At 47.7% G+C, this 26,189-nt stretch overlaps 2 protein-coding genes across 2 annotated transcripts; both read left to right on the plus strand.

Annotated features, from left to right (window-relative positions):
• Positions 1–204: 204 nt before the first annotated feature.
• Positions 205–441, plus strand: CCR75_004932 (uncharacterized protein; the record flags this gene model as incomplete). Its single annotated transcript, XM_067963018.1, has 1 exon — positions 205–441. The coding sequence occupies one exon, from the start codon at positions 205–207 to the stop codon at positions 439–441; it is 237 nt and encodes a 78-aa protein (XP_067817051.1).
• Positions 442–17,190: 16,749 nt separating this feature from the next.
• On the plus strand, positions 17,191–18,285 carry CCR75_004931 (uncharacterized protein; the record flags this gene model as incomplete). The annotated part of the gene is made up of 1 exon (XM_067963017.1): positions 17,191–18,285. The coding sequence occupies one exon, from the start codon at positions 17,191–17,193 to the stop codon at positions 18,283–18,285; it is 1,095 nt and encodes a 364-aa protein (XP_067817052.1).
• Between the last annotated feature and the right edge of the window lie 7,904 nt (positions 18,286–26,189).

The raw sequence follows: 26,189 nt of genomic DNA on the forward strand, positions 1-26,189 counted from the left end.
CGATCCACCTTGACTAGGTGCGTGCTCACCCACTCGATTCTTCTGGTGACTTAAGTCCACATTTTAATATAGGGCATCAATGCGGGTCATTAGCAAATCTATCTGACGCACAAGCCGCCCGCGTTGATCGAGGACGCATTCGCCATCACGACTACAGAGTCATCTTACAAACACGCGGTTCGTTCCATAAACGAGCCGGAACCCATGAATTTCGACGTGGTCGTCGCCGCCGCTGTCGTGGCAGCGCTCGCCAAGCACAATCCGAAGTCAAATGTGTCCAAGAATACGACAGCAACAAAGGCGATTACGCGGTTTCGTCGTCGCCAACTCAGTCATCGCGCGGCGAAGTGCCGAACGCCCACTATTGTTGTCGCAGGAGTTATAGCTCAAGCAGTTGGTGTCTCCTTGTTTTCAAGAAACATGGAGCGCCGGTATAAGTAGCCCGCCCTAATGGTCGTAACAGTTTTTTTTGTTGGCCGCATGCCCGATGGGCCAAGCAACTGCTCTACTAGTACAGCTCCTCCAGCAGCGACAGAAGACTCATCGTGTTGGGTCTACAAGGTGCTGGCGCAAAGCGAACGTTCCGCCTTTTGCTCGATTCTGGGGCGACTAGAAATATCGTTTGCGCTAACAATATTTATCTGCTATCCTCGCGGGTACAAACCTGTATGTTCGAGCGATACGCCGACGGGGAACCACGCTCAGTTCCTCGTCACTCCGTTTCATTATCTTATGAGTTCGACGGCTTTGCGAGTAGCGATGAGTTCTTGGTGATCAAACTCAGCGGATCGCTCGACTGATTCTTTAAAAATGCCTGGCTCGCCCGATACCAACCAGACATCGAGTGGCTAAACTGCACGACGAAGCCGCGCGACATCGACGTCAACGCTGTGCTCGCTGTCCTGAACGGTCAGTCGATCAGCGGCCGCATGTTGCAGTCGTATGCCCCGACTCTGCGACAGCGATTTCGCACGGAGAGAGCGATGGCCCTTCATCTGTTGTCTGCTCCAACGTCTTATGCGTGAACTTTGTTGAACAGATGTTTTCGAGTCGTGATCAAGGCACACCGTCCAGACAGCGTTAATGGTGCGTAAAGGCTGAGCAGTGGCTTGTAGTCCAGCATACAACATAGCAGTGTCTCAACCGTCTGTCTCCGCGCAAGCAGCGGCTTCTGCGCCTCTAGCAACGTTGACAACTGCAGTCGTGAGCACTCGCCGTTGTCGCCGTCCGCCCAATCGTCATGTTTGGCGCGCGCCGCTTCTGAACAAAAGTCACCAGTCGCATCACAGACGTCATCCACAACGGTGTTGGAGGCAAACTCGGTGATCGGCGTGATCAGCGAGAGTGCTGAGCAACACGACATTCAGCTCTCGGGTCCTCCTCGTGATGCACATGGCATCTCGCAACTCCTGGAGCTGACGTCGGACGAACTGTTGCTCGCCATTCAGAATGACGAGGTCCAGCAATTGTGCATCGTCATACCGGATCCGTCCGTGCATAATCAGGAGCGTTCAGATGGCATGTAGCTGAAGTCTTCGCGGGCAGAACGTTTCGCCGCACAGTTTGTTGTGGGGCGAGCTTGAGCTTCGGTAGCCCCGTGTTTGCTTTCGCTCGCGAGTTCGGGGACGTGTTCCCAGACAAGATCCCTTTGAGTCTGCCAAAAGATCGGGGTGTACGGCATGAAGTCGATCTCGCGCCGGGCTGAAAGTACTGTATCACGCGTCAGTGGCCTCTGCCACGAGGTCAAGTCGAAGCAACTTACTCGATATTCGAGCCGACGTGTTGCCGGCCACGTTCGCGAGAGCACGTCGCCACACTCGAGCCCCATCTTCTGAGTCAAGAAAAAGATAGGCGGCTGGCGCATTGTTCATGCCTATAAAATTTAAACGAGGTGACAACTCCCGCTCAAACGCCGATTCCTCGCAAAGACATGGTGATAGACACCATGACGGGTAGCACGATCTTCAGTGCGATCGATTTCACGGACGGCTTCTACTAGATCTTCATGCGAGAATCTGACGTTTCGATGACAGCCGTCAGCATCGCTAGAGGCATGATCTAGGAGTGGCTCGTGGTGCCGCAGGGACTCAAGAACGCCTCAATGGCCTTAACTCGTATGGTGATGCAAGTCTTCCGCACGCTGCGTGACTTCACACCCGCATACTTCGACGACATCGTCGTCCATATCCGCGCTACTGAAGACGCAACTGACGTTGTTGTACAACTTGGTCATCTGCGTCGTGTCTTCACGGCGATGCGCGAGAACAAGCTGTATACCAACTTGAAGTAGTGCATTTTCGGTGCTCCCGAGCCCTCTTCTCGGCAGCTACGTCAGCGCAAAGGGAGTTTGCGCTGATCCGGAGAAGATCACGTCTATCTGCGTTTGGCCGATTCCAAAAAACTTCGTCAGTGGCTTGGCCTTCCCAACTACTTGCATCACCACGCGAAAGACTTCGCGCAGACGACCTATCCTCTCTCACAACTGCTCATGTCGTGGGAAAGTGGCGACAAGAGCACTGCGACGCGTTCACCGCAGTGAAGGAGAGCCTATCAGCTATATCCGTCTTGATGATTGCTGATAGCTCCAAACCGTTTCAGTCATGTGCGACGCCAGCGATTTTGTGATCGGTCGTGCGCTTATGCAGCACGGTGACGCCGGCGTCGAGCGCGAGATCAGCTATCAGTATAGGCAACTCAAGGCTGCCGAGCGCAACTACCCAGTTCACGACAAGGAATGACTTGCGATGTAGTAAGCACTCGGGAACTTACTCGGCAAACAGGCTTTCGTTGTGTACACGGATCAAACATCGCTGCGGACGGCTGTCAAGACACCACATCTCAATTAACGTATGGCGCGCTGGCTGTCGTACATCGTAAAATGCACTTTGGGCTCTACAAGCCGGGCGCGACGAACATTATCGTGGACGCTTTTTCGCTTCGTACCGATTATGACCACGTGCGGATCTTGGCCACGCCGCCAATGTCGACGATGGTGACGACGATGAGTGTGCAGCGTGCGTCGCTCTCGGTTTGAACATCACAGTCGTGACTACAGTGATTAAACTGTATGTCGACATTGTGAATGCGTATCGCAATGATCCATTTAATGCTTCGATTGCTGATTACTGCATCTATCCATCACCAGACGGGTCGCACAAGCTGGCTGCACCAGAACGCGCCCGTGTCGGGCGCTACTCAGTCGTTGACGGCCTCTTGTTGTATCAGATCGACGAGCATGACGCTCTCCGCAAAGTTATACCCACGGAAGATGGTGTCCGTGCGAACGTAATTCACAAGTTCCAAGATGGGGCGTCTGCCGGCCATCTGGGCCAAGAGAAGACGTATTTTGCACTGGCTCGCAACAACTACTGGCCCCACATGAATATATGGATCCGCAATTGGGTTCGCTCGTGCGAGACGTGCCGGTGCGTCAAGCTGTCACCCGCGAATCAAGAGCCGCAGCATCCGCTGCCGATAGCGACTAAAGTTTGACGTTCAGTCAGCATGAACCATGTATTCTGTCTTCCTCCCGACGCGGAAGGTCGCCATGGGATCCTTGTCATCGTCGATCATTTAAGTAAAATGGCAAATCTTGCGGCTGTCATGTCGTCGATCCGCGGAAGAGACAGCCGCAGTGATTCTAGACATCGTGTATCGACACCACGGCATGCCCGAGTCGATCGTCTCGGACAGAGACCCGCGGTTCACAGCCGCGTTCTGGTCGCGAATGTTAGACCTGCTTGGCATTCGCTTGATGATGTCGACAGCTGCCCATCCAGAGACAGATGGACAGACCGAGCGCGTCATTCGCATACTCGAGGATATCTTCCGCGCAGCTACACGGCGTCGTTTACGTCGAGAACTGGCTTCCTGCCCATGGCTGAATTCGCCATGAACAGCGCAAGCCATTCCCAGTGACTCAATGCTGGAGAGAAGCTACAAACGCTCATGAGTCACTGCCCGATGTGAGTACATCGAGCTCTACACACGCAACAAGCCTAGAAGTAGCGCAAGCGCACGTACCACTCGCGACGAAAGCGGCTCATCCCGACGTCGCGTCGTTGAGTGCCATATCGACGCTCCCTCTGACCAGCAATTTATCACGCACACGATCTGCGCATGGCGTCGTGTCGTGAGAGCTGGCTGCGCCGTCCGCTTGGTGCCCCCCACACGTGAATGCAAAATCCACCAGCGCGACGGAAAGAACAAGCAATACGACACATCAAATTGATGTGATATATTTACTATCGGCGAACAAATGTCAAAAGCGACAATCAAATCGCTTTATCCAGAGACAGTTGCCGCAGTACACGCGCCGCGACACGGGTGCGATTGCCTGATCCAGAAGGTCGGCGAGCACCACACTCGTCCGCTGCACAACGACAGACGGCGAACGTCTCGCTGTCTGGTTCAGGAGGATTCGTTCTCCATCGACAGTCCGTCGCGGGATTCGTGCGTGACTCCATTACAGAGGTATTGGATACACGAAAGGCGTCCGCGGATGCGCACGGGCGTTCACAAACTCTGACGAATACAAGATCGGTGATTAAATGTTATTGTCATCGTCAAACATCAACAGTGCTTCAGTGTCTAACCTCGGCGCGAGCGAATTCGCGCCGCGCTACATTGAACCCTTAACTGTACTCGAGAGGAAAGGAGACGCGTACACGCACGACAGCCCGAGCTCGATGCGGCCAAAGCGCTACCATCCTAGCGTTTTACCGTGTTTCCACAATTCTTCTCAGCAGTCGACCTCACACGGGTCTCGTCGTCGCTCCAGCAGTCGACCTCACACGGGCCTCGTCGTCTCTCCAGCAGTCGTTTTCGCAAGTGCCGACTATTCCGCCATCGTCGCAGTCAGCGCCGTCGCTTCAGCAGCCGGCGTTGATCAAGCCTACTGACCCGCGTGCTTTGCGTTCTCAAGCGACATGCGATCCTCAACACTCGGCTCCGCTTGAGCCGGCTGACTCAAATACGACATCGCTGCTGTTGCATCCATGGCCCGCTGGAATCGGACAATCTGCTGCGTCTGCTGATGCACTAGTTTTCCCTGCAGCTGTGCATGTTGTGCCAACGTCTCCGACGCAACAGCATTACAGAGCGCCAGCTCGTACGTCAGCGCTGCGTGATCAACCTGGCTCGTCGCATGCTGGGCGATATCAGCGTGATGGTTCTACGCCCTTAGTAGATATCGAGGGTGTGACTCGATGTATTGTCGATGGTCTTGTCGACCGTCGTACCAGTCATGATGCTGGTCATCGCGGCGATGAACGCTATGCATCAGCTCACTACCGCATGCGTTGACTTTGCCATCCTCCGACATCAGATACGTGGGAGCCGCGTTCCACACTTGTTGCTGATATTCCGGATCTGAGACAAGCGTACGAGGACGCCCGAGCGGCGGCTCATCCGTATACGCTCGAGCGGGTGAACGCGATCGGCATTGACCTACAATCGGCGCGTTTAGCGGTTGAGTGGGGGCCGCTAGTCGTGGCGGTTGCAGCGGTGGAGCATCCACAGCTCTAGTCGATCGGGGTCGGCCGCCTGGTAGATACCACGCGGGCGGTGGTGTACTGGACTTGTCGCTTCCACGAGCGATCAACTCTCACACGCGTTCGGTCAGCTAGTTCTCTCGAATCTTCTCGAGCCACTCGGCCGGACTTGGCCGAGCAACCCTAACTCTTCACACTTTTCCACCACTCACGAGAGTGGATGTAGCAGCCGGCACGATCCGACTGCATGATCCCTCACAGACATCGTGTCGCAATGTGCTCAGTCGGTGTTGGGCATTGCGCGTTCACCGAGTACGAAAGCGTCTTTTCTCGAAAGAACTATGGACCAAAGATGTTCTGCACCACAAACCAGAAACCTCGACCAAGACTCGTCGAGCCATGCCGTCGTCACGTTGCGGTCTGGCGTAACTGATTTTCCTTTGCTTCTACAAGACGTTCTAATAACTAGCAGATAGCGCCGCGGATCGTCGTCGCGTCGACGATCCCACTGCAGTCGTCCACGCTGTACGGCGTGAACGTGCCGACATATCGGTTTCCTGCCACCATGTCTTCAAGTCACGGTGTGGCTGTGTCTTTCAATATTCGTCCATGTCATGCGTCTCGGCTATCATCGTCGAAGCGAGAAGCAGTGTGAGCGCTTTGAACAACGCAATGTCTCGTCGCACATGCGTAGTTCTCGAAGGCCGAGCACACTGCGAGAGCGCAGTGTGTGTCCCGCAATTCGTTTTTCCTTGTTTTGTATTTTTTTATTTGACTTTAGTGAAAGTGGTCACTATATTGAGTCGGAGTGTTGTAACGATGTACACAAAATACTCATTTAGGTGCGATACTAGATTTGAAATACTGATAGTAAGGATTAATTACAATTTACTATCTAAAGTAGATAGTGGCTGACTATTACGTTTAGGGGGATCTAGATATTTTAGGACATCCCTAAAACAAATAAACTATCAGACCGGAAAATACTCGCTGCCACTCATGTCAACACTCGAGTGTCTCCCTTCCACGCTTCTCATCAGCGACCGTGAAAGTAAATCACTGAGCACAAAAGCCCAGTGGCAGGTAACTCCGTGAAATAATTTCAGATCAAGATTTCCCGTCTCACGACGGAGTTTTGCAATCCGTGTTCAAATGACTTGGATCACGGTTGAAAATGTCAGCAATTGATGATCCTGAAGGACATTATCAGACAGAAGATGCAAATCGTTTTCTCGAAGAAATACTTCGCGATAACTCCACTCGTTTACTAGTAAAAGCGAGCTTTTGCCGATGGCGAGTTTTGCCATCAACAAATCAGTGCATGCTTCCGCAATGCATAAAGCGTTTTTCGTGAATGGCTTATGCCATCCACCTTGTTTGGGAGTGGGAGGGGACTCGCTCGAAAAAACAACAATCATGCTCTTGCTCACCGCACATTGACTCTACGATCAATGCGAAGGACACCAATGTTGAATCAATCAAAATTGAAGGGGACAAACTGAACGATAGCAAAAAGGCTATTACTGACTTTTATAACGATGCTGAGAAGACTCTGAATCGAGAACAATATTATGAGTGCGAACAATAATGCTCACTGATGAGAAAAATGACATCTAAGCAGTGCGCTTAGGTCACACTGAAGACAAAAATAAAGCCGAGTCATCGGATGAGCTAGAGAAGCAGTGGTCCAGGCTGAACGGATTCCATCGCTGATGCATGGAGTGACAGAAATAGGATTTGACAAAAATGGAAAGCAAACGTTCTTTCATTTATTGCCGATGATCAAGTCATACTGGCTACGGTAAATCCACCAAAACATGAAGTTACGAATGTGGTCAGTAATAAATAACTAGTCAGGTATATAAGCTTATTTCGTGTACTGCACCGCCAAGGCAATGCGTACACGATCGAGCTGCCGCATAGGACGCGTACGCATCCAACAGTTTTTGTCGGGCGTATCCGCCCGTACCAACAGTACGAGGCTTCTTCCGATTCTGAATCACTTCGGAATGGTCTAAGGCGTCTGCCAAGGCCTGATGGTTTCAAGCTAAAGCATGATATTGCTGGGGTAAAGTATGGTTCTCACAAACCAGACATTCCACTTCACCTTCAAATATGAGATCTTTTGACGAGCTGTCACCAGCTTGTTTTGAAGGTTATGATATTTACATTCTTTCGCCAGGTGATCAGTCGCATCTTGCGCACATTTTTTCAACTGGTCTGGGGAAATATAATCGACCGTCATCGCTAACTCGCGGCGACGGGATCGCTCGTAATCAATGTCCTCCCGTGAAATCTTGAAGAATGCGATCCAAGTCACGATGTTGACTCGGGATCGGCGAACTGGGTGTACTCGAGTTTCCTTCCCCCTCCACATCCATTGACGGATTCGAGTAATGTAAAGCGTTTCCTTGCTGAACGTTTATCGAACCACCGTGAGGTGAAAGGAGTTCGAACGAGTTATATGTTTCGTTGGCCAGGGTATCCACCCTCACATGATAATTGAGATCCTAGTTCCCAACTGATGGTGGACGTTCCGGGTTTTTGTCCAACAGTACGACAAGACACATCCTCATCGACGAGGAATTCATCAGAGAACGAGCGCTCCGCGCACGTTAAAGGATTGGAGGTTCTCAATCCCTTCGCGCATCTCACAAGAGATGAGCGTTCTCCAGTGGGGATCTATAAGGCATTTTACCCCCTTAAGGACATGACCTGCACCCATATAGCAACATGGACATGAGTTCCCTCACGAGAATCAATGTATCACTGCCTCTCTAGGCAATCAAAGCAACTTAGAACTTGCACCTACGACGGCTCGTTTTTCGAACCGCTCACGGAAAGCATCAAGTTTGCCAAGCCAGACGTCGCGGCCTATATTCTGCACATTCTGTTCAAATGTTTAGAAAAAAGGAAAGATATACTTTGCCCGCTTACAAGTGTACCACGGTTGCCGGAAAAACATCGATAAAGAATTCTGTTTTGTCATCAACAGGCTTTTGAAGGCTGGATTAGTCCAACAGCGGAATATGGTACCGATCGTTGGTCATAAGATGACGCCGACCCGGCGCAGTCACCTTGGGAGTAGCAGGTGACTTATACCTGTAGCAGAGCCACCTTGCTCGTCAAGTCAGAGGAACTTATTGACTGAAAGAGTCTTTAAGTTCTATAGAACTAATAGGTTTAGCAAATCAGGGTAGCTTAGTGAATCCTAGTTCAAGGGATTCAGGGGTTCGTAGAACCAAGTTGCAACTAGTTCCCGAGAGTATGTCCTTCAAAAGACTTCTGTCTCTCGCAGAAAAATGCGCGAGCCTTCAAAAAACACTACACGCTTCAAGATCTAAAGGGAAACTAAAGACTATACTATTTTTTAAATTTAAAACCCTACCCTAGCTGAATTTAAATAGATTTCGGCCGCCAGATTTATATCTGGCGGTTAAACATATGTTACCCATAATAAATGATGTTTTTGGAATTTTGCGATTAACTATTCAAAAAAGAATTAAAGGGTGTTTTAACCATAAAGTAAACGTACTATAACAACGATTTACCGACCGAAGTGTGCCCCATTACACTTACGGATCAGACTGTTGACACCTAGTGACAATATTCGCATCATTTCCTCATTGAGGTTGGAATATAAATAGCTAACCATTTAGTTGTGTTTTGCATTACTTTGTCTAATGACACCTAAGCGTGAGTCACAGACTCTTGGCGCCTTCCTCGGCGATAAGGAAATGGTGAACTATAAAAGTCACACACCATTGGGGGATGAAGAAAAAGAGCGTCTCTTCTACACCCCTCCTCGCGTTGACGAACGTCGGCGGCTCCCGAATCAGTTTCCAGAACGTGGTGCCGCAAACATTTTAGCTCCATTTCCCAGGACACTGGACTCTGAGTCCAACTTTATCACGAACCCGCTTTATGAAGAGCAACAGCAGGCAATCTTCATGGAGGGACTAGCTCGTCGTCGAGCTACAGAGACCTTGTGAAAGCAAAAGCTCACTGTGCATATCGATTTATGACGAAGAGCGCCTCACAGAGGTTACGGGTCTCAGCTTGGCCATCTGGACTTCCGGATCCAAGGCGAGGGCGTTAGAGGACTCGCTGCTTTTGATGCTCTTCATGAGCGATACCTTACGCCAAAAATAATGCCGTGAGGTCAGTATTTGACGCGTTCGCCTGATCAGGCCCGTGGGATTTCGGTGACTTCAAGGAGGGAAATCCCGATCATCTGGTCTATTAAAGAGTCTGCAGATGTGGCTGAGATTCGTTTGGAACGGAAGCTACGCTTTGATTTCGCTAAGCTTAAGGCCAAAAGCCAGCAACGTCCGGCGTGTATGCCTTAAAACGAGGGTAAGTCTAGCCAGCACTCCAGTGCTTTGGTTACACGCACAACCGCCGCACTGAGGCTATAGATCCATTTATTATCATCTTTTTGGTGAAAAGCGTCGTTTGAATCATGTTGACCTGATCGCGGCGCTCGAAACGACAACGGCGCACGGGACATCTTGCCGAATTGAACTCCAATAATTTTTTCCAAGAGGGGTACCCAAGTTACTTCACCAGATACTGGTATTAGCCCTTGCGACGACGTCACTTCACAAACTTGTCCACATGAAACTAAAGGTTCCCTCGTCATCGAGCAACGCGGGAGGGGGCCCAAATCGTGGTGGAAGTTTTCAATGCTCTAAAGAACGAGTTGCAACTTCTTCGTGAGGGCTTTGCTCGGATTGAGGGTTCCTTTGACGCGGTCCAAAATTGTCTCTTAACGTTGTCAACAACCTTGTTTACAGGGCCAGCTGGAAATCCTGGTGAGGATGCAGCAATCTGCGGCATGTCCGCCTGTCTCGGCGCACGCAACTCCAAGTCCACGTGGGAAATGTTCCGTATGGCTTAAGCAAGCCGACGTTGAGCACTTGGCTTGTACGCAGCTTGCTAGGAAGGTCTAGCGTATAAGTTACGCTCTTGTTGGCCATGACCGTAAATGGTCCAATAAAGCGCGGACACAATTAGGTCTTGAATACCGCGGAAATCAAGTTTGCAGGTAGGTTCTTAGCGTTTAACAAAACTCGATCTCCGACCGAATAAGAATTAATACAACTTCTGCCTGTAGCGCCAGCTTGCTCTTCCTGTTTGTCTTGGCTATCAGCCATCGTACCACGGTCATGGCTTAAGGCAGTAAATCGCGTCGCGAGAAACTCGCTTACATGTTTCCGAACGGTTATGGGGCTTATATCAGCAAGAATATTAGCTAATTCTCACGTCATGGTCGTTAAATGAGAGATCTCATAATCTGGCCTGCGTGATAAAGCATCAGCCAAAGTATTTCGCTTGCCAGGCTTATATTTCACCTCGAAATAGTATTCGGCGACTAAGTTGCAGTGCGTAAAGACGAGTGATCTGTATGTATTACAAACGGCTTAAAGCCTAGCAGATGAACTCTGAATTTGACTCGAGCATACTTTATTGCAATAACTCTTCGTCATGAACTGGGTGGTTCTTTTCCGCAGCTTTAAGCTGCTAGACTCGAACGCAATTACACGTTCACGCCCAGCATCATCTGTTTGTAACAGAGCACTGCAAATAACAAAGTCCGATGCGTCACAGAGGAACTAAAAGGCCAATTTGGATTTGGCAGAGCCAGATTCGGGGCATTCATAAGACTATCCTTAACTGCTTGAAAACATCATTCTCGGTGCTACTCCAGCACCAATCAGTTTCGTTTTTAAGGAGATAAGCTAATGGCTTAGCCATATCATTCTCGCCATATTTGTGTAAGTAGATGGCGAGACCTAACCCACGCAGATCCTTTTGGTTTTTAAGAATCGGCCAATCAGCTATGGCTTTTACCTTAGCGGGATCCGCTTCAAGGCCTCGCATCCAAATGAAGCATCCAAGAAGATAATTTCTTCTGCGCCACAAATGCATTAGATGCAATGGCATACAATTAATTTGTGCGCATACACTCGAGCGCTGCTCACAAATGGTCCATGTGGTTTTCCACATCCGTCTGGCCCTGTTCCGCACGACTGTGGACAAATATGTCATCAAACTAAGTCTGTGCATAAAATCGTCTAGTGACGCAGCTGTTCCGATGGAACAGCTGCGTCACTAGACGATTCAATGTTGCCGGGGCGTTGGAAAGCCCTTGTGGCATAACCAACCACTACCAAAGTATACCGCTTGGGGTGGTAGCCGCGGTAAGCAGGATATCGCTAGCTCGCATGACCAGTTGGTAATAACCATCGACTAAGTCAAGTGCACTGTACATTGCATCCCATCATATTGTTCTGAAGAGCATCTTTTCTAGGAATGAGAGTTTGTGCTGCTACAGTGGCAGCATTAAGCTTATTATAGGCATGTACAATGCGCCATTTACCATTTGGCTCGTTGACACAAAATGTCGGTGTCGAATTGGGAAATTGCTCTCTTGTACTATTCCATCCTCGTGCTTATACGGAAGAAATCGTCAATGACGTCAAACTGTTCTACTCTGCGCAATAAGTGCAGATTTGGTGTCATCTAGAACAGCGTCGTCCAGAAGTGACGATGAGTTTAACTCAATCGTTGGTCGAATGACTACCATCTCAGATAAGTGTCCAGCCTTTAAGGCTCGGCTGCACTCATCAATAGACATTTCGTCTAGTTCAAAAAGAGCATGTAACGGAGAAATTGCCGCAAGGCTAACTTCTTCCTCAATGTAACCAGTTACACCATTTACAAGCGTGTGTAATTGCTCACTCGTATCACTTTGTGAGGGTATAAACGCTTCGCGTCTACCCAGTCTTGGAGTGGAGACAATACGCCACATAGAGGCCGGGACATTCACGTCCTCGGGTTTTCCAGCCTGTATTGGTTCTATACAAGACATGGTGTCTAATTTAACACCCGACAAGGAGTTAGGTAACTCAATTTCCTTATCCGGTTAACGTTTACGTGTTGCTTCACGTGCATTAGAAGGGTTTGACCCAAGATGCCCTGGCGAACCGCCAATAGTGTCCTTAATGACACTCAGTATGGTGCCATTTCGGCCGACCACACTCGGTGGACTAAGACGTGCCACTCCACGTATCTCAAAGATTTTGCACCCTTATGGTCCTGGCGAACCGCCAATAGTGTCACTACTGACACTCAGTATGGTGCCACCTCGGTCGGCCACACTCGGTGGAGTTAGACGTGCCACGCAACGTATATTTGGGATATAGCACCCTTGATGACTCGGTCTTAAGCCAACAACAATGCTTTCAGCATTCAGCGAATCGTTATTATAATGAGTATCACTTGACGGAGTACGTGCCGTTCCACTCCCTTTTTCTAAGTCACGCTCCCAATTATTGTTTTAACATCGAAGTTTATCAACTCAGACATTCCAATGTCTAACACACTGACAAACTCAGTCAATGATCCCGCCAATAGCGCTATTGTTGCCTTGCAAAGGTGGGTTCATGACTCTTCAAAACGCTGCAAGGAACATTACGCGTGGAGCCAAAGGAATTAGCCCTCCAATCGATCCACGGCTCATGGTGTTCAAGCCAGGCCATGTCAAGGATGAATCCAAATCAAGGACGAGACAGCGTTCCATGCTGTCAAAATCCAGAAACTTTATGCCTAAGTTCAATCGAACTTTAGGAAGAGTGACACGATACCCAATCGCTAAGCGAACAGTTAATGTATCACTTTCATGCGCTGTAAGCGCCTCAACGTTATGTTGATTTCCCTGAAGGTAAAGACGTCAAGCATAATTGCAAGACGCTCCTGAGTCCATTAAAATTGACCATGGCTTATCAAAGTCGCTTAAGCGACTAAAAGCCAGGATTGTACTCACGCCTGGAGTCATTACACCGAGCTAATTGGGGCTAGGTCCTGTTTAGTTTAATCTCCTAGAGGTTTAACAGAGTCTATGTCTTTCCCAGTAGGGCGCTTCGCACCTACTGGGTATCGACATTTTCCCGCACCGTGCCAGATTTCTGGTATAGGTCGGAGTTGGTGCTCTTTCCAGCTTTCCGCGTATTTCGTAGGGGACAAGCCGGACGTAAGGTTTCCGTGCATCCGCACATAAACATCTACGGATGTTTGATGCTGTTCAACAGCTTGGAGTGCTTCTTTTCCCTCCTCAGCGAGGTTTAGATCTATGAGTTCTGGTCTAGCCGATACCGAAGTGCTCAAAGAGCTTGTACGGTAAACAGGCGTGCCAAAATGAGCGGGCCTAATGTCGAATTTAGCACATAGCGCTATGGCAACTGCCTCCTCGAAACTAGCACGATGGAAATGAAATGATACCGTTCTGGCAACTTCTCATTGAGACCCCCATGAAAACCGTTACGACAATTGCTTCTTGCACCAGGTCTAAGATGCAAAGAGAGTTCTCCATTCCTGGGCATAGTTTCCTAGGCATTGTTTACCCTGACGAGTCGCTATTAGCCGTGATCGCATACGAGAAGCCTGATCAGGCGATGCAAACATGCAAGTCATTTGCTGTTTTAGCAAAACCCATGAGGGAAAAGTGACGTTTATCGACGTGCTGCACGAGAGTGCCCATGCCATGGCTCGACCTTCGAGCTTGGAAATGGTTATGGCCACTTTTTTCGTTCTGTTAGGAATAGGGCCGGATCTATGGAAGGCTTTATCGGCTTGATTAAAAAAGAAGGTTTTCTCCCTCTTTACCCTCAAATGTCCAAAGAAGGGCGGGGCTTGGGCTCTAGATGAGGTACCGAAATGTACGTAGTTGGTATAGATGCCGTCAAGTGGTTCTGTACCTGTCCGAGAAGACAGAATTCGTATTGCATAAAGGCTTCAAGCCTTGCATCCAGAATCTCTGGTCCCTGTGACATGATCATTTTAATATGTTGTAGCCCAAACAAGGTTTTGCGATTCTTAAATGCTGCGCGTTTCGTCTGTGAAATGTCTGGAAACGTTTCCATTTCAGCAGAGGCTTAGTTTAATAAAGACTCAGGCGTAGATTTACTACGATTGCTACCAGGTGTAGCGGAGCTCACTTAGTTTTATAGAACTAGTAGATTTAACAACTCAGGGAGTCGTACAAGCTAGTTTACCTCGGTGAATCTTTATTCAAGGGATTCTAGGGTTTATTAACCAAATGGGAACTAGTGCCCGAGAGTATGTATCTTAGAAAGTCTTCTGTCTCTCACAGATCGGCGCGCAACTCTTAGGAAGGCACTAGACGCTTTAAGATTAAATTGGGAAATGAACTTTATTCCATTATATAAACCTAATACCTTATCCTAGCTAAAATTAAATAGATTTCGACCGCCAGATTTAGATCTGGCGCTACCACATATGATACCCATAATGAATGAATTTAAGTGATTAACTATTTAAAACAAATAAAAGGGTACTTTCCCTTTTAATTAAATCTACCGCAGCAACAACACCAGATGAAGTGAGCCCCATTGCAGTACCAGTCACGTCCAATGGGAATAGAAGGGGACGTTTTCCCTCAGTAGACACATAAGCGTCTTGTGAAACATTCGCATCGCTAACAGCTGCGCTGAGCCGTGCAGCTGCTAGCTTTGCTGCCTCACAGGCGACGCGCACGGGTTTTGAAACGCAATTGAAAGTCGGAATCATAAAAAAGTGGTATTCAACAAAGATAGACATAATACTTCTCTCTGTCACTTTACATTAGTCACTATAGTTACTGTTCTTTAAGATGGGAATGATGTAACGGGAACTTTCGTTACATAAGTATTATTTAATATAAGATTAATGATATTTATTATTTTACATGAGAGGAAATAAATAAAGAAGTACTTAATTTGTGTATTTCGCTAAAGTTGGCTTTATAGTTCAAATATTACCAAAATTGGTAATATTGATGCAATAAGATATAAGATCTATTGATTCGCTAATCGTTACAAGACACGTCAGGCGTCGCGCAAGGAGGCGCATTGCAAAGTTGGTTATCAATATTTGAAGCCAGTCGATAGAAGATCGTTAGCAAAGAACTAAATATACTAATACAGTTTAACTTTTTCTCTATCTTAAAGCCTTGGAAGAGTTTAACATTTGTGGCCAAGGCTTATTAGCTACTAATAACCTTCTTCTGCACGTCGTGAACGGTAAGTAGTCGAGGTATCCCACCTTCACCCTGTTTCAGTGAGGTTGACTAGTGCTGTTAACAGTTCTAGCATAGGGTGCCTCTTCATTTATTGTAGGCGGGCTCGTCGTAATGCGGCCACGCTCTACTTAGACACACATCCTAGCATAGCGAGGAAGCGGTAAGACCGTCTTCTCTTGCGTGCAGTGAGGTAGTTCTGGTGGGTGCCTTAGCGACCTCACCCAACTCACTAAGTACTTTAGTTAAGTGTCGTCATGGGAGCGGTAATCCGGCTCCTTGTGCGCACTTACCAAGTAGGAAGTAGTTTTCAAGCTGATTTACATTTAATCGCATTATATAAAAAAAACCTATATATACCAATCAAAATGTCATCTCTATAGATAACATTTAATATGTATTGCAAGCGTATCTTTCTAGATACCTCGCGTAACGGATGATGCTAGCCATCATCCCTCCTAATGTGAATGCACCTATGTGCATCACATACACAAGGGTTGGTCACAAATGTGAACCACACCCGAGTGCTGGGTCTAATTACTTTAGTGTAGTAATTGACCATCCCCATAAGTACACCAAGTGTACTTAGCGGGGACTGTGTATCATTAGGGCACCTTTAGCCCGTTACATTTATAGTCACGCTTTTGAATTCATATATTTGATAAGATTATACAACAGTAGCATAATATGCGAGTTGATTCGTAATCTTCTTTTAACTTACTTTTGAGTACGATACTTTTTCGGATGCGAAGTAGAAAATTGGGATGTAAGGGTGCCATAATAATTGACGCAGTTACGCTTTGTATTTTCGAAATGTTGCAGTGTAGGATCGCTTGATTGCTCTTTTGCATGCAGCATGCAGTCACTCGACGAGAGACAGAAATCACGTATACCACAACGACAAGAAAGCCTGCAGCTTAAACTCTTGTCATTGATTTTAAATGTTAGGTTCGCGCTTCATGTATGATAGAATCTCAAGAAATTGTTTAAATAGCGACGGGCGACGGCTGTCAAATTTACTTCCTTGACTGTACAAAGGCAAGCGGGCTTATGGAAACAACGATCGCAGAGCGGGTTTGTAGCAGGAAGAATATGCTCAGCGCATTCCAGCCGATTTGCAGGACGCAGCTGGTTATCTGGCTATCAATGGAGAAAAATGACCTACACTGCAGATTTGGAAACGCTTTATCTCAACACTGCACTTGAGACATGATTGATTGCACATACCAATGTCTGAATGCCCGATTATCCGTAAACTACGTGCGGAAAGAACAAGCTAATATGGCACATGTATGTAAATCGGCTACTGCACAAGTCAGCCTGCTCTATCAAGCTAAAATACAAACTAATTTTCACTGCATCGCTTCAAGATATAGTGAAGCCTGACTTTTTTACGAGGCCGAAGGGCAGTAATGCTGTGCTAATCAATCTATATGAGTCCATGACCTTTTCTTGCAAATTCAGGTTTATATTGGTGCTAGTGGGCAATAGCTATCGTCTTTACCTAAAAGCGAGGAAAAAAGTTCCTAACCGTACATCTATTTCAGTGTCCGAAAATCGTTATCGCCATAAACCAAAGTGATCGATCGACGCCTCGGCATCGGTACCCTTGCGCTTTTAATGCAGCCGCCTTCGACAGAGTCGAGTTACACAACTGGAATGAACCCCTCTTTAGCGTCAAAAAATGAATATATTCAGGTGCCGGACGACGTGAAGGACTTGTTAGTTCAGCAAATTATTGGTGCTGTCGAAGATGTGCTCGATAGCATGATGCACGAAGAAACGCGGGACAAACACTGGCGCAGTAAGATGTGCAAGGACGATGTAGTGTACTACGAAGACCGAACGAGCGTCTCGAAGGGGCAGTCGAGATTCTGCTGTATTAGCGCCACGAGTGCTTCCGTAGAGGACGTCATCAAGCTGTTCCTGGTGTCTGACACGGACACGTTGCTGCAGCGCTGCCGTGTCATGTATGACAACATTATGGATGCGAAAATTTTAAGCGTCTTGGAACACCCATCTGAAGACAATCCGATGCGTTCGTCATACATTCGGTACACAGCTTTTAAGACCCCGACATTACTGCGCAATCACCGTGACATGTGCGTTGTCGTAGCAACAGATGTCATTTATTGCCCAGATGGCTCAACAGTCGGCTACTGCGTCTGGGACTCACTCAGTCTGCCGAAAGGCTCTGCATTTGACGTGCCTCCTGGTTTTATCCGCAGTCGCATGTTTCGTTCGGGGTATTTCGTTCAAAACTTGGGAAAGGCCGGGTCAGAGACCAAGGTTGCGTACCTTGTAGGCCTTGAGGCCGGTGGTGCTGCACCACGGTTAGCAGCACGATACGTGATGCCTCGATTCGGTGCCGTTCTTAATCGAGTGATTGCCCACGTGACACGTAAGCAATTCGATCCAGAGATGTTTGCACCTCGGTCCGAATGGGCAGATATACGTACGGCAGAGTTTTGTCAGTGCTGCAGCGAACACTTTGGGGCCATCAAGCTACTGGACACTCGACGATACAATTGTGTCATTTGTGGCAACGCCATCTGTCATGCATGTCATCACGTCGAAAAAGTCTCAGTTCCTGATGCCTGTAGCAATGCAACTGTCGCGGTTTGTGTGAGTTGCAAGATGACGACACGCACAAAGTCTCAAAGTAAATCGCGACGCGAGAGCTCAAGCGCTTTGACAGAAGTGTCGGAGTTGTAGCTGCCATTGTGCTCCACCTCATGAAACGCAGACATTATGCTTAAATTGGCTAGTGCATATAGTTTCTGTATACTTTACAGCATAGTAATCTTAAAAGCGCTCTTCACCGTGATTCCATTATCCAGCATTGTAATATTTAGATTGACACAGAGCCTCTTTTGTTTATTTTGATAACCTTTACGTGAGTGTGTGTCGTGCGATTTAAAGCAAGGAGATGTGAGTGGTTGGGGCCTTGCCAATTATTTATGCAATATAGTGAAAAATACGCTGATATGGCTAGGCCATTATCTTTTCTCCTTAAAAAGGATACAGAATAGTGCTGGACTAGCACCGAACATAATGCTTTTCGAGCAGTAAGGATAGTCTTATTTATGCCCCGATTCTGGCACTGCCAAACCCAAATTGGCCTTTCAGTGTCGTCTGTGACGCATCGAATTTCGAAGAACTACCCAGTTCATGACAAAAAGTCACTTGCTATGAAGTATGCTCTAGTCAATTTCAGAATTCATCTGCTCAGCTCTAAGCCGTTGTGATATTTACAGATCACGCGTCATTACGCACGGCAACTAAGTCACCCCATCTCTCACGAAGAATGGCCCGACAGCTATCCTTTTTCGCGAAATACAACTTCGAGGTGAAATATAAGCCCGGCCAGCAGAATGCTTTGGCCGATGCGTTATCACGCAGGCCGGATTATGAGCTCTCTCATTTAACGACTATCTTTTCGCCTATTCCTGAATTACTCCGTTCGACTTACGCCAAGGATGAATAGTGTGTCGCTCTGCTACGAGCTCTACGGAACTCTGACTCAGGTATTAATGCCGGCACGTTTGCGTGCAAGGTTATATCATTTTCTATCGATAGCGACCTGTTGCTTTATTGCACAGACACCGCAGACCCTCCGCGTGTCGTTGTTTCTCATGATGAGGATTTGAAGTACCGAATCCTCTTTGAGGCACACGATACCGTCCTTGGTGGTCATCTCGGTTGAGAAATGACCTACGGCTCTGTAAGCCAGATTTATTGGTGGCCCAACCTTTTATAATGGGTCAGCACATATTTTCGCACATGCAAAATTTGCCAACGGGTTAAATCCTCGGCGCATGCTGCTGCGCCACTGGCGAGCCTTCTCGTCCCCATAGCTTGCTGGGAGTCCATAAGTATGAATTTTGTTTTCGGACTGCCGAAAGATTCAGCCGTTAACTCCAGCATAGTGGTCTTTGTTGACAGACTGAGCAAAATGGCTCACTTAGCGGCCGTTCCGGATTCCATTGATGGTGAAGGTACAGCTCAGCTGTTTATTGATCGCGTGTTTCGATAACATGGTTTGCCAGTGGCAATTGTCTCTGATCGGGACTCCCGTTTCATGAATAAATGCTGGAAATCAACCGATCCTCAAACTTGGTAAATCAAATGCCAGAGTGCTTGGCACCAGATTGGATATGTCCACTGCGGACCATCCGCAGACCAATGGTCATACTAAACGTGCCAATCGCGTCGAAGACGTTTTACGAAGCGTGTGTGCTCAGACACCAAAGCGCTGGAGCTCAATGCTCCCAGTGAAGGAATTTGCGTTAAATAACGCTGTACATGCCTCTAACGGCTATACTCCGTTCTATGTCAACGGTCTCACCCACCCACGCGTTCCATTAACGATAACTCTGCGTGGTTCAGGGCTTGGTGGGGGAGAATTAGCCGACAGGCTTGCTGATATCAGCCCTGTTACCGTTCGGGAACAAGTAAGCGAGTTTCCCGCGACGCGATTAAGTGTCTTAAGACATGTAAGGGATACGATGGCTGATAGCCAAGACAAACAAAAAGAACGAGCAGATGCCATAGGCGGAAGCTGCATTAATTCTTATATGGTCGGAGACCGAGTTTTACTAAACGCTAAAAATTTACCTACCAACTTGGTTTCCGCGGTCTTCAAGACCAAATTGCGCCCGAGCTTTATTGGACCATTTACGGTCGTGGACAAGAAAGGCCTAGCTTATACGCTAAACCTTCCTAGCAAGCTGCGTACACACCCAGTGCTCTACGTTGGCTTGCTTAAGCCATATCGGGGCCATTCCTACGTGGACCTGAAGGCGCTTGCGCCGAGAGAGGCGGTCGTGCCGCAGATTGCTGCATCCTCACCAGGATGTCCAGCTGGCCCTTTAAACGAGACTGCTGATGCACCAGCGTTGAAAGACGGTCCCGAACCGTCTCAAAAGAGCTCTTAACCCGAGCAAGGATATCACGAAGAAGTTGCACCTCGTGCTTCAGAGCATCAGATGCCTCCACCGAGATTTTGGCCCCTCTCGCGCTGCTTGATGCGCGAGGGAGCCTTCAGTTTCACGTAGAGAAACTCTAAAAGCGACGTCGTCGTAAGGGCCAATACCAGTATCTGGTGAAGTGTTTAGGGTTACCCTCTTCTGAAAACTCTTGGGAGTTCGAGGTACCTCTTCGGCAAGATTACCCATACGCCATTGATGTTTTTGAGCGCGAAGCTCAGGGTCAACTCGCATCAAACGACGCTTCCCACCACTAAACGTGGGATTAGGTGTATATATAGAATCAGTACGGCTTCGATCCATGGTTGTACGGTCAACCGAAACACTGAATTTATCGGCTAGGCCTTTCTTCGTTTTGTGGCATAAATGCCGAACGTAACTGGCCTTCGGCCTTAAGCTTAGCGTAATCGAAGTAAAGTTACCAATCCAAACCAGCATCATTCCTATCTGCAGACTCTCTGATATTCCAAATATTACGAAGTCGGCGGGCCCGGTGAGCCCAGTTCTCAAATGAGACTTCGTTTTCACTCCTTGTTTCGTTTGGAAACAAAACGATCGAAAGTTCCCTCATGGAGGTCACCGAAGCCTCATGGGCTTGATCACGTAAACGCGTCAGATACAGGCTTCGCGTCATTACCTTTGGCGTAAGGTATTGCTCCTGAAGAGCGTCGCGGGCAGCGATCTCCTCCGGCGTCCTCGCCGGGTCACCGTAGATCCAGGGGTCCAAGCTGTGGCCTGCTTTCTCTTTGAGACGCTCGTCCGCACTAAGCGGAGTGAATTTGTATTAACTATGAGCTTTAGCTTTCGCTATATCGGCAGCTCGACGACGAACTCATTCCTCTATGAGGATTGTCTGCTCTTGCTCTTCATCGAGCGGATTCGTAATGATGTTGGACTCAGGGTCCCGTCATGCTCAATGCAGTTAAGACATCAGCGGCACCACGTTCTGGGAACGGATTCGGGGCCCGCCGACGTTCATCCGGAGGAGAAGGCGTGAAAGAACGACGTTCTTTCTCCTTCTGTTTTGATGGAGAGTGACTTTCAAAGTCCACCATTCCTCATCGTCGAGGAAGGTGCAAGGGGTCTATGACTCACGCTTGAATATCATGAAACAAAGGAAAGAAAAACACAATCGAACGGTTAGCTGTTTGGGTTCCAACCTCAAAGAGGAAATTCAGCGAATGTTGTCACCCGGTGTCAACAGTCCGATGGGGCGGGGGGTGTAAAGGGGAACACATCGGTTGAAGAACCTTGTTGTGGTACTATTACTTTATGGGTTAAATACCCTATTATATAATTTTAAAATAGTTAGTTACTTAAATCCCATTTATTATGGGTAACAAATGTGGTCGCCGCCAGATATAAATCTGGCGTCCAAAATCTATTTTAAATTAGCTAGCGTAAGGCTTTAAAATCTAAATAATTAAATAAAGTGCAGTCCATCTTTTAATCTTGATGCGTTAAATGCCTTTCAAAGGCTTCCGCATTGATCTGTAAGAGATAGAAGCCTTTCTAAGGTATATCCTCTTGGGAACTAGTTGTCACTTGTTTCTACGAGCCCCTGAACCCCTTGAAATAGGATTCCTTAAGCTTTAATAGCTTGTACGACCCCCTGAGTTGTTAAACCCATTAGTTCAATAGAACTAAGTGACTCTCTGAGTCTGAAAGTCTTCTTCTGACTTTAGGAGCGAGGTAGCTCCGCTACAGGCTGACTGCCTTACATGGTTCGCTATATCGATTGATAAAGAATTTATCGATCGCTCACTTGTTCACGAGGCAGTGGCCCCTGATACATGACACAGTACTTCGAGCCCGGTTTGAGCTCGTTCTCATGTCAAGTGCCGTTATCCTTAGGCAACTCGCATGGAACTGCTTCAGGGGAATACATCCCTGAATTCCGTCAAATGCTTGTATAAAGGATTTGTCTTAAGCGACTCCCAGGATTGAGTAGTGTTTTTTCCAATCCGAGTCTTCACGTCGAGGACACTTTCGTATATCGATGAGCTGCAGAGAACCCGTTTGTTCTCTGCAAAAATTACCGCTGACCGAATATCGCTAACGTATTCATCCTCTCTGACGTGTATGCAGATCTGCCTAATTTTGCCACTATGCAGATCTCTCAAGAACCGCTTGGGTTCTAGGGTTGGTAATTGAGTTATCTCCGAACTTAACTTCGTAGGCACATACATATCTGAAGTATAAGCGCCTACTCTTGATCCGTCATTAATCAAGACATTCAACGTCTCGGTTTCTTCCTGGGATATATCCACAGGCTGCCGAGGGAGTAATCTCTCGGGATCTAGAAGTCTAGTAACTTCAACTATTTGAGGAGATTTCTCCTCAAGTACGTGGGGACCTCTTCCCTCAACGTCTTCCGAGTGTGATTGCGCTAACACAGTCGGGTCCACTACGGTCGACTCTCTACTCGACCTTGGATCATCGTGTTGTCCCTTTGGGGCAACCGGTATACTCCTTGAATGTCGACCACTAAGCGTACATTCATGTCTCAATCCACTCGACCTCTTCGAGTGGTGGACCTTCGGCGCTGCCTGTGTATTAACACAGCCGCCGGCAGCTGACTCCACAATGTGATTCGTAATCACACTCACAGGGTTCAGAGGTCCTGCATGCAAGGCTTGAAGCCTTTATGCGATACGAAGCCTCCCTGATCGGTCAGGTACAGGACCATTTAGCGGCATCTATGCCAACCCGGTACATTTCTGTACCTGACTCAGAGCCGAAGGCTCGCCCTCTAACGGTAAATGTGAAGACATTTGAGGGCAAAGTGGGAGAAAATCTCCCTTTTTGGGTAAAGCAAATGGAAATGTCCAATGAATCCGCCTTGTTCTTACCAGAACGGCAAAAGGTGGCTATTGCCATTTCCAAACTTTGAGGTAGAGCCATGGAGTGGGCACTATCGTGCAGCACGTCTGTAAACGACGTTTTTCCCTCGTGGGATTCGCTGAAACAGCAAATGACCAGTATGTTTGCACCGCCTGATCAGGCTTTTCGCATGCAAGCACGGCTCCTAGCGACTCGACAGAGAAAAACGAATCCTAGGGGACTCTGTCCAGGAGTTGTGAACTCCCATTGCATTTATGCATCTTTACGCGGGGCCTCAATGACGGCGTTGTACGGACGGAATCATTCGGTCTTATCCTGCTACTTTTGAAGAGGCAGTTGCCATAGCGCAATGCGATGAGTTCGAATTTAAGCCTGCTCGTGTTAGCACGCTCATTTACCAAACAAGCTCTTCGAGCACATGGGTTCAGTCTAATAGACCAGAACCCATGGATCTAAGCCTCGTTGAGGAAAGAGAAGAGGGTTTTCAAGCGGTGAATCAGCATTAGAACATCCGTAGATATTATATGTGCGGGAGCACGAACCATTTACGTCCGGCCTGTCCCCAATGAAATACGCGTTAAGCTCAAAAGAGCACCAATTCCGACGCATGCCAGAAATCTGGTTCGGTACGGGAAAACGTCGATGCCCGTGGGTGCGAGCACCCTGCTGGGGAAGGCCTAGGCTCTGTTGAGCTTCTAGGAGGTGAAAGTAAACAAGATCTAGCCCCAATTAGCTTGTTGCGTAATGGCACGAAGCGTGAGTACAAGCCTGGCTTTTTAATCGCTTAAACGACTGTGAAGGGCTTTGATAAGCCATGTACAAATTTAATTGACTCAGGAGCCTCTTGCAATTATGCTCGACAAATTTCCTTGGAGGAAATCAACAATACGTCGAGGCGCTTAAAGCGCATGAAAGTGACACAATCACTGTTCGCTCAGCAACTGAGATTCGTGTCACTGTTCCTAAGTTTCATTGAACTAAGGCATAAAGTTTCTGGACTTTGACAGTATGGGATGCTGTCCCGTTCTTGATTAAAATTCGAGATATGATCCTATCCTTGGTATGGCCTGGTTATGACACCATGAGCCATAGAGCGATTGGAGGTCTAAGACCTTATGGCGCCACGCACAATTTTCCTATCAAAGTTTTGGAGAGCGATGAACCCACCTTTGCTAGGCAACAGAAGCGCTATTGGCGCGGATCATTGAATGAGTCTGTCAGTTTTTAAACATTGGCATATCTGAGTTAATTAACTCTAATTTTAAAAACATTAATTCTGAGCCCGACCCAGCAGAAATAAGTGGGACGGTACGTACTCCGTCGAGTGACACTCGTTGTAATAACGGTTCACTGAGTGCTGAAAGCATTGTTGGCCAAACGCCGAATCATCGAGGGTGCGATGTCCCTGAGATACGTGGAGTGGCACGTCTAAGTCCACCGAGTGTGGTCCGCCGAGGTGGCACCGTACTGAGTGTCAATAGTGACACTATTGCCGGTTCGCCAGGGCATTTTGGGTCAAACCCTTCTAATGCACGTGAAGCGACACGTAAGCATTCACTGGTTAAGGAAGTTGAGTTACCTAACTCCTTGTCGGATGTCAAATTAGACACCATGTCTTGTATAGAACCAAAACAGGCTGAAATATCCGGGGACATGAATTTCCTGGCCTCCAATAGGCGTATTGTCTCCACTCCAAGACAGAATGGACACGAAGCGTGTATACCCTCACAAAGTGATACGAGTGAGCAATTACATACGCTTGGAAATGGTGTAACCGGTAACATTGAGGGGGAATTAGCCTTGCGGCAATTCCTTCGTTAGATGCTCTTTTAGAGCTAGACGAAATGTCTATCGATGAGTGCAGCCGAGCCTTAAAGGCTGGACACTTATCTGAGATGGTGGTCATTCGACCAACGATTGAGTTAAACTCATCGGCTCTTCTACACGAAGCTGTCCTGGATGACACAAAAGCTGCACTTAGTGCGCGAAATGTGTCATCATGCTTAAAGATCCTGTGGCTCCTTTTTATTCCTGATTAAGGAAATCCAAGATGTGGTATGTAATAATCCACCATCTTTTTACCTCCGGATAGAGGTGTTCATCATGAAATTGACTTGGTTCCGGGAACCAAATACTGCGTCACAAGACAATGGCCTTTACCAAGGGAGCAGTGTGACGTCATTGACGATTTCTTACGTGGTAAGCACGAGGCTGGAATGGTACGAGAGAGCAAATCACCTAATTCGACACCGACATTTTGTGTCAAATAGCCAAAGGGTAAATTGCGCATTGTACATGCTTATAGTAAGCTTAATGCTGTCACTATACCAGCACAAACCCCGATTCCTAGAAAGGATGTTCTTCAGAACAATATAGTGGGATGTACAATGTACAGTGCATTGGACTTAGTCGATTTCCACTACCAACTGCTCATGCGAGCTAGCGATATCTCGATTACAGCGGTTAGCACCCCAAGCGGTATGGTAATTGCCACTATTTAAGGCGCAAATGCCATAAGTTTATCATAATAATTAAATAAATAAGCAATGTAATATACTATAATTGCCTAAGAAATTTCCTATGCAACGCTGCAGTAAAGTAAAAAAATGCTGTCAATTCTTCATTCTAAATGCAATTCAAACTTGTGATTAGTTGGGCTACACAGTACATGATGCCACAATGAATAAGGCATCAGTTGCAGTTGCTCACATAATATCTGAACGGCCAGTTTCGTCACTTAACTCCAACAACGGACTAAGTATGTAGCGGTATAAAGATTATTCCTAC

This window comes from Bremia lactucae, linkage group LG4 (assembly GCF_004359215.1).
Source record: "Bremia lactucae strain SF5 linkage group LG4, whole genome shotgun sequence".
Taxonomy (NCBI): Eukaryota; Oomycota; class Peronosporomycetes; order Peronosporales; family Peronosporaceae; genus Bremia; species Bremia lactucae.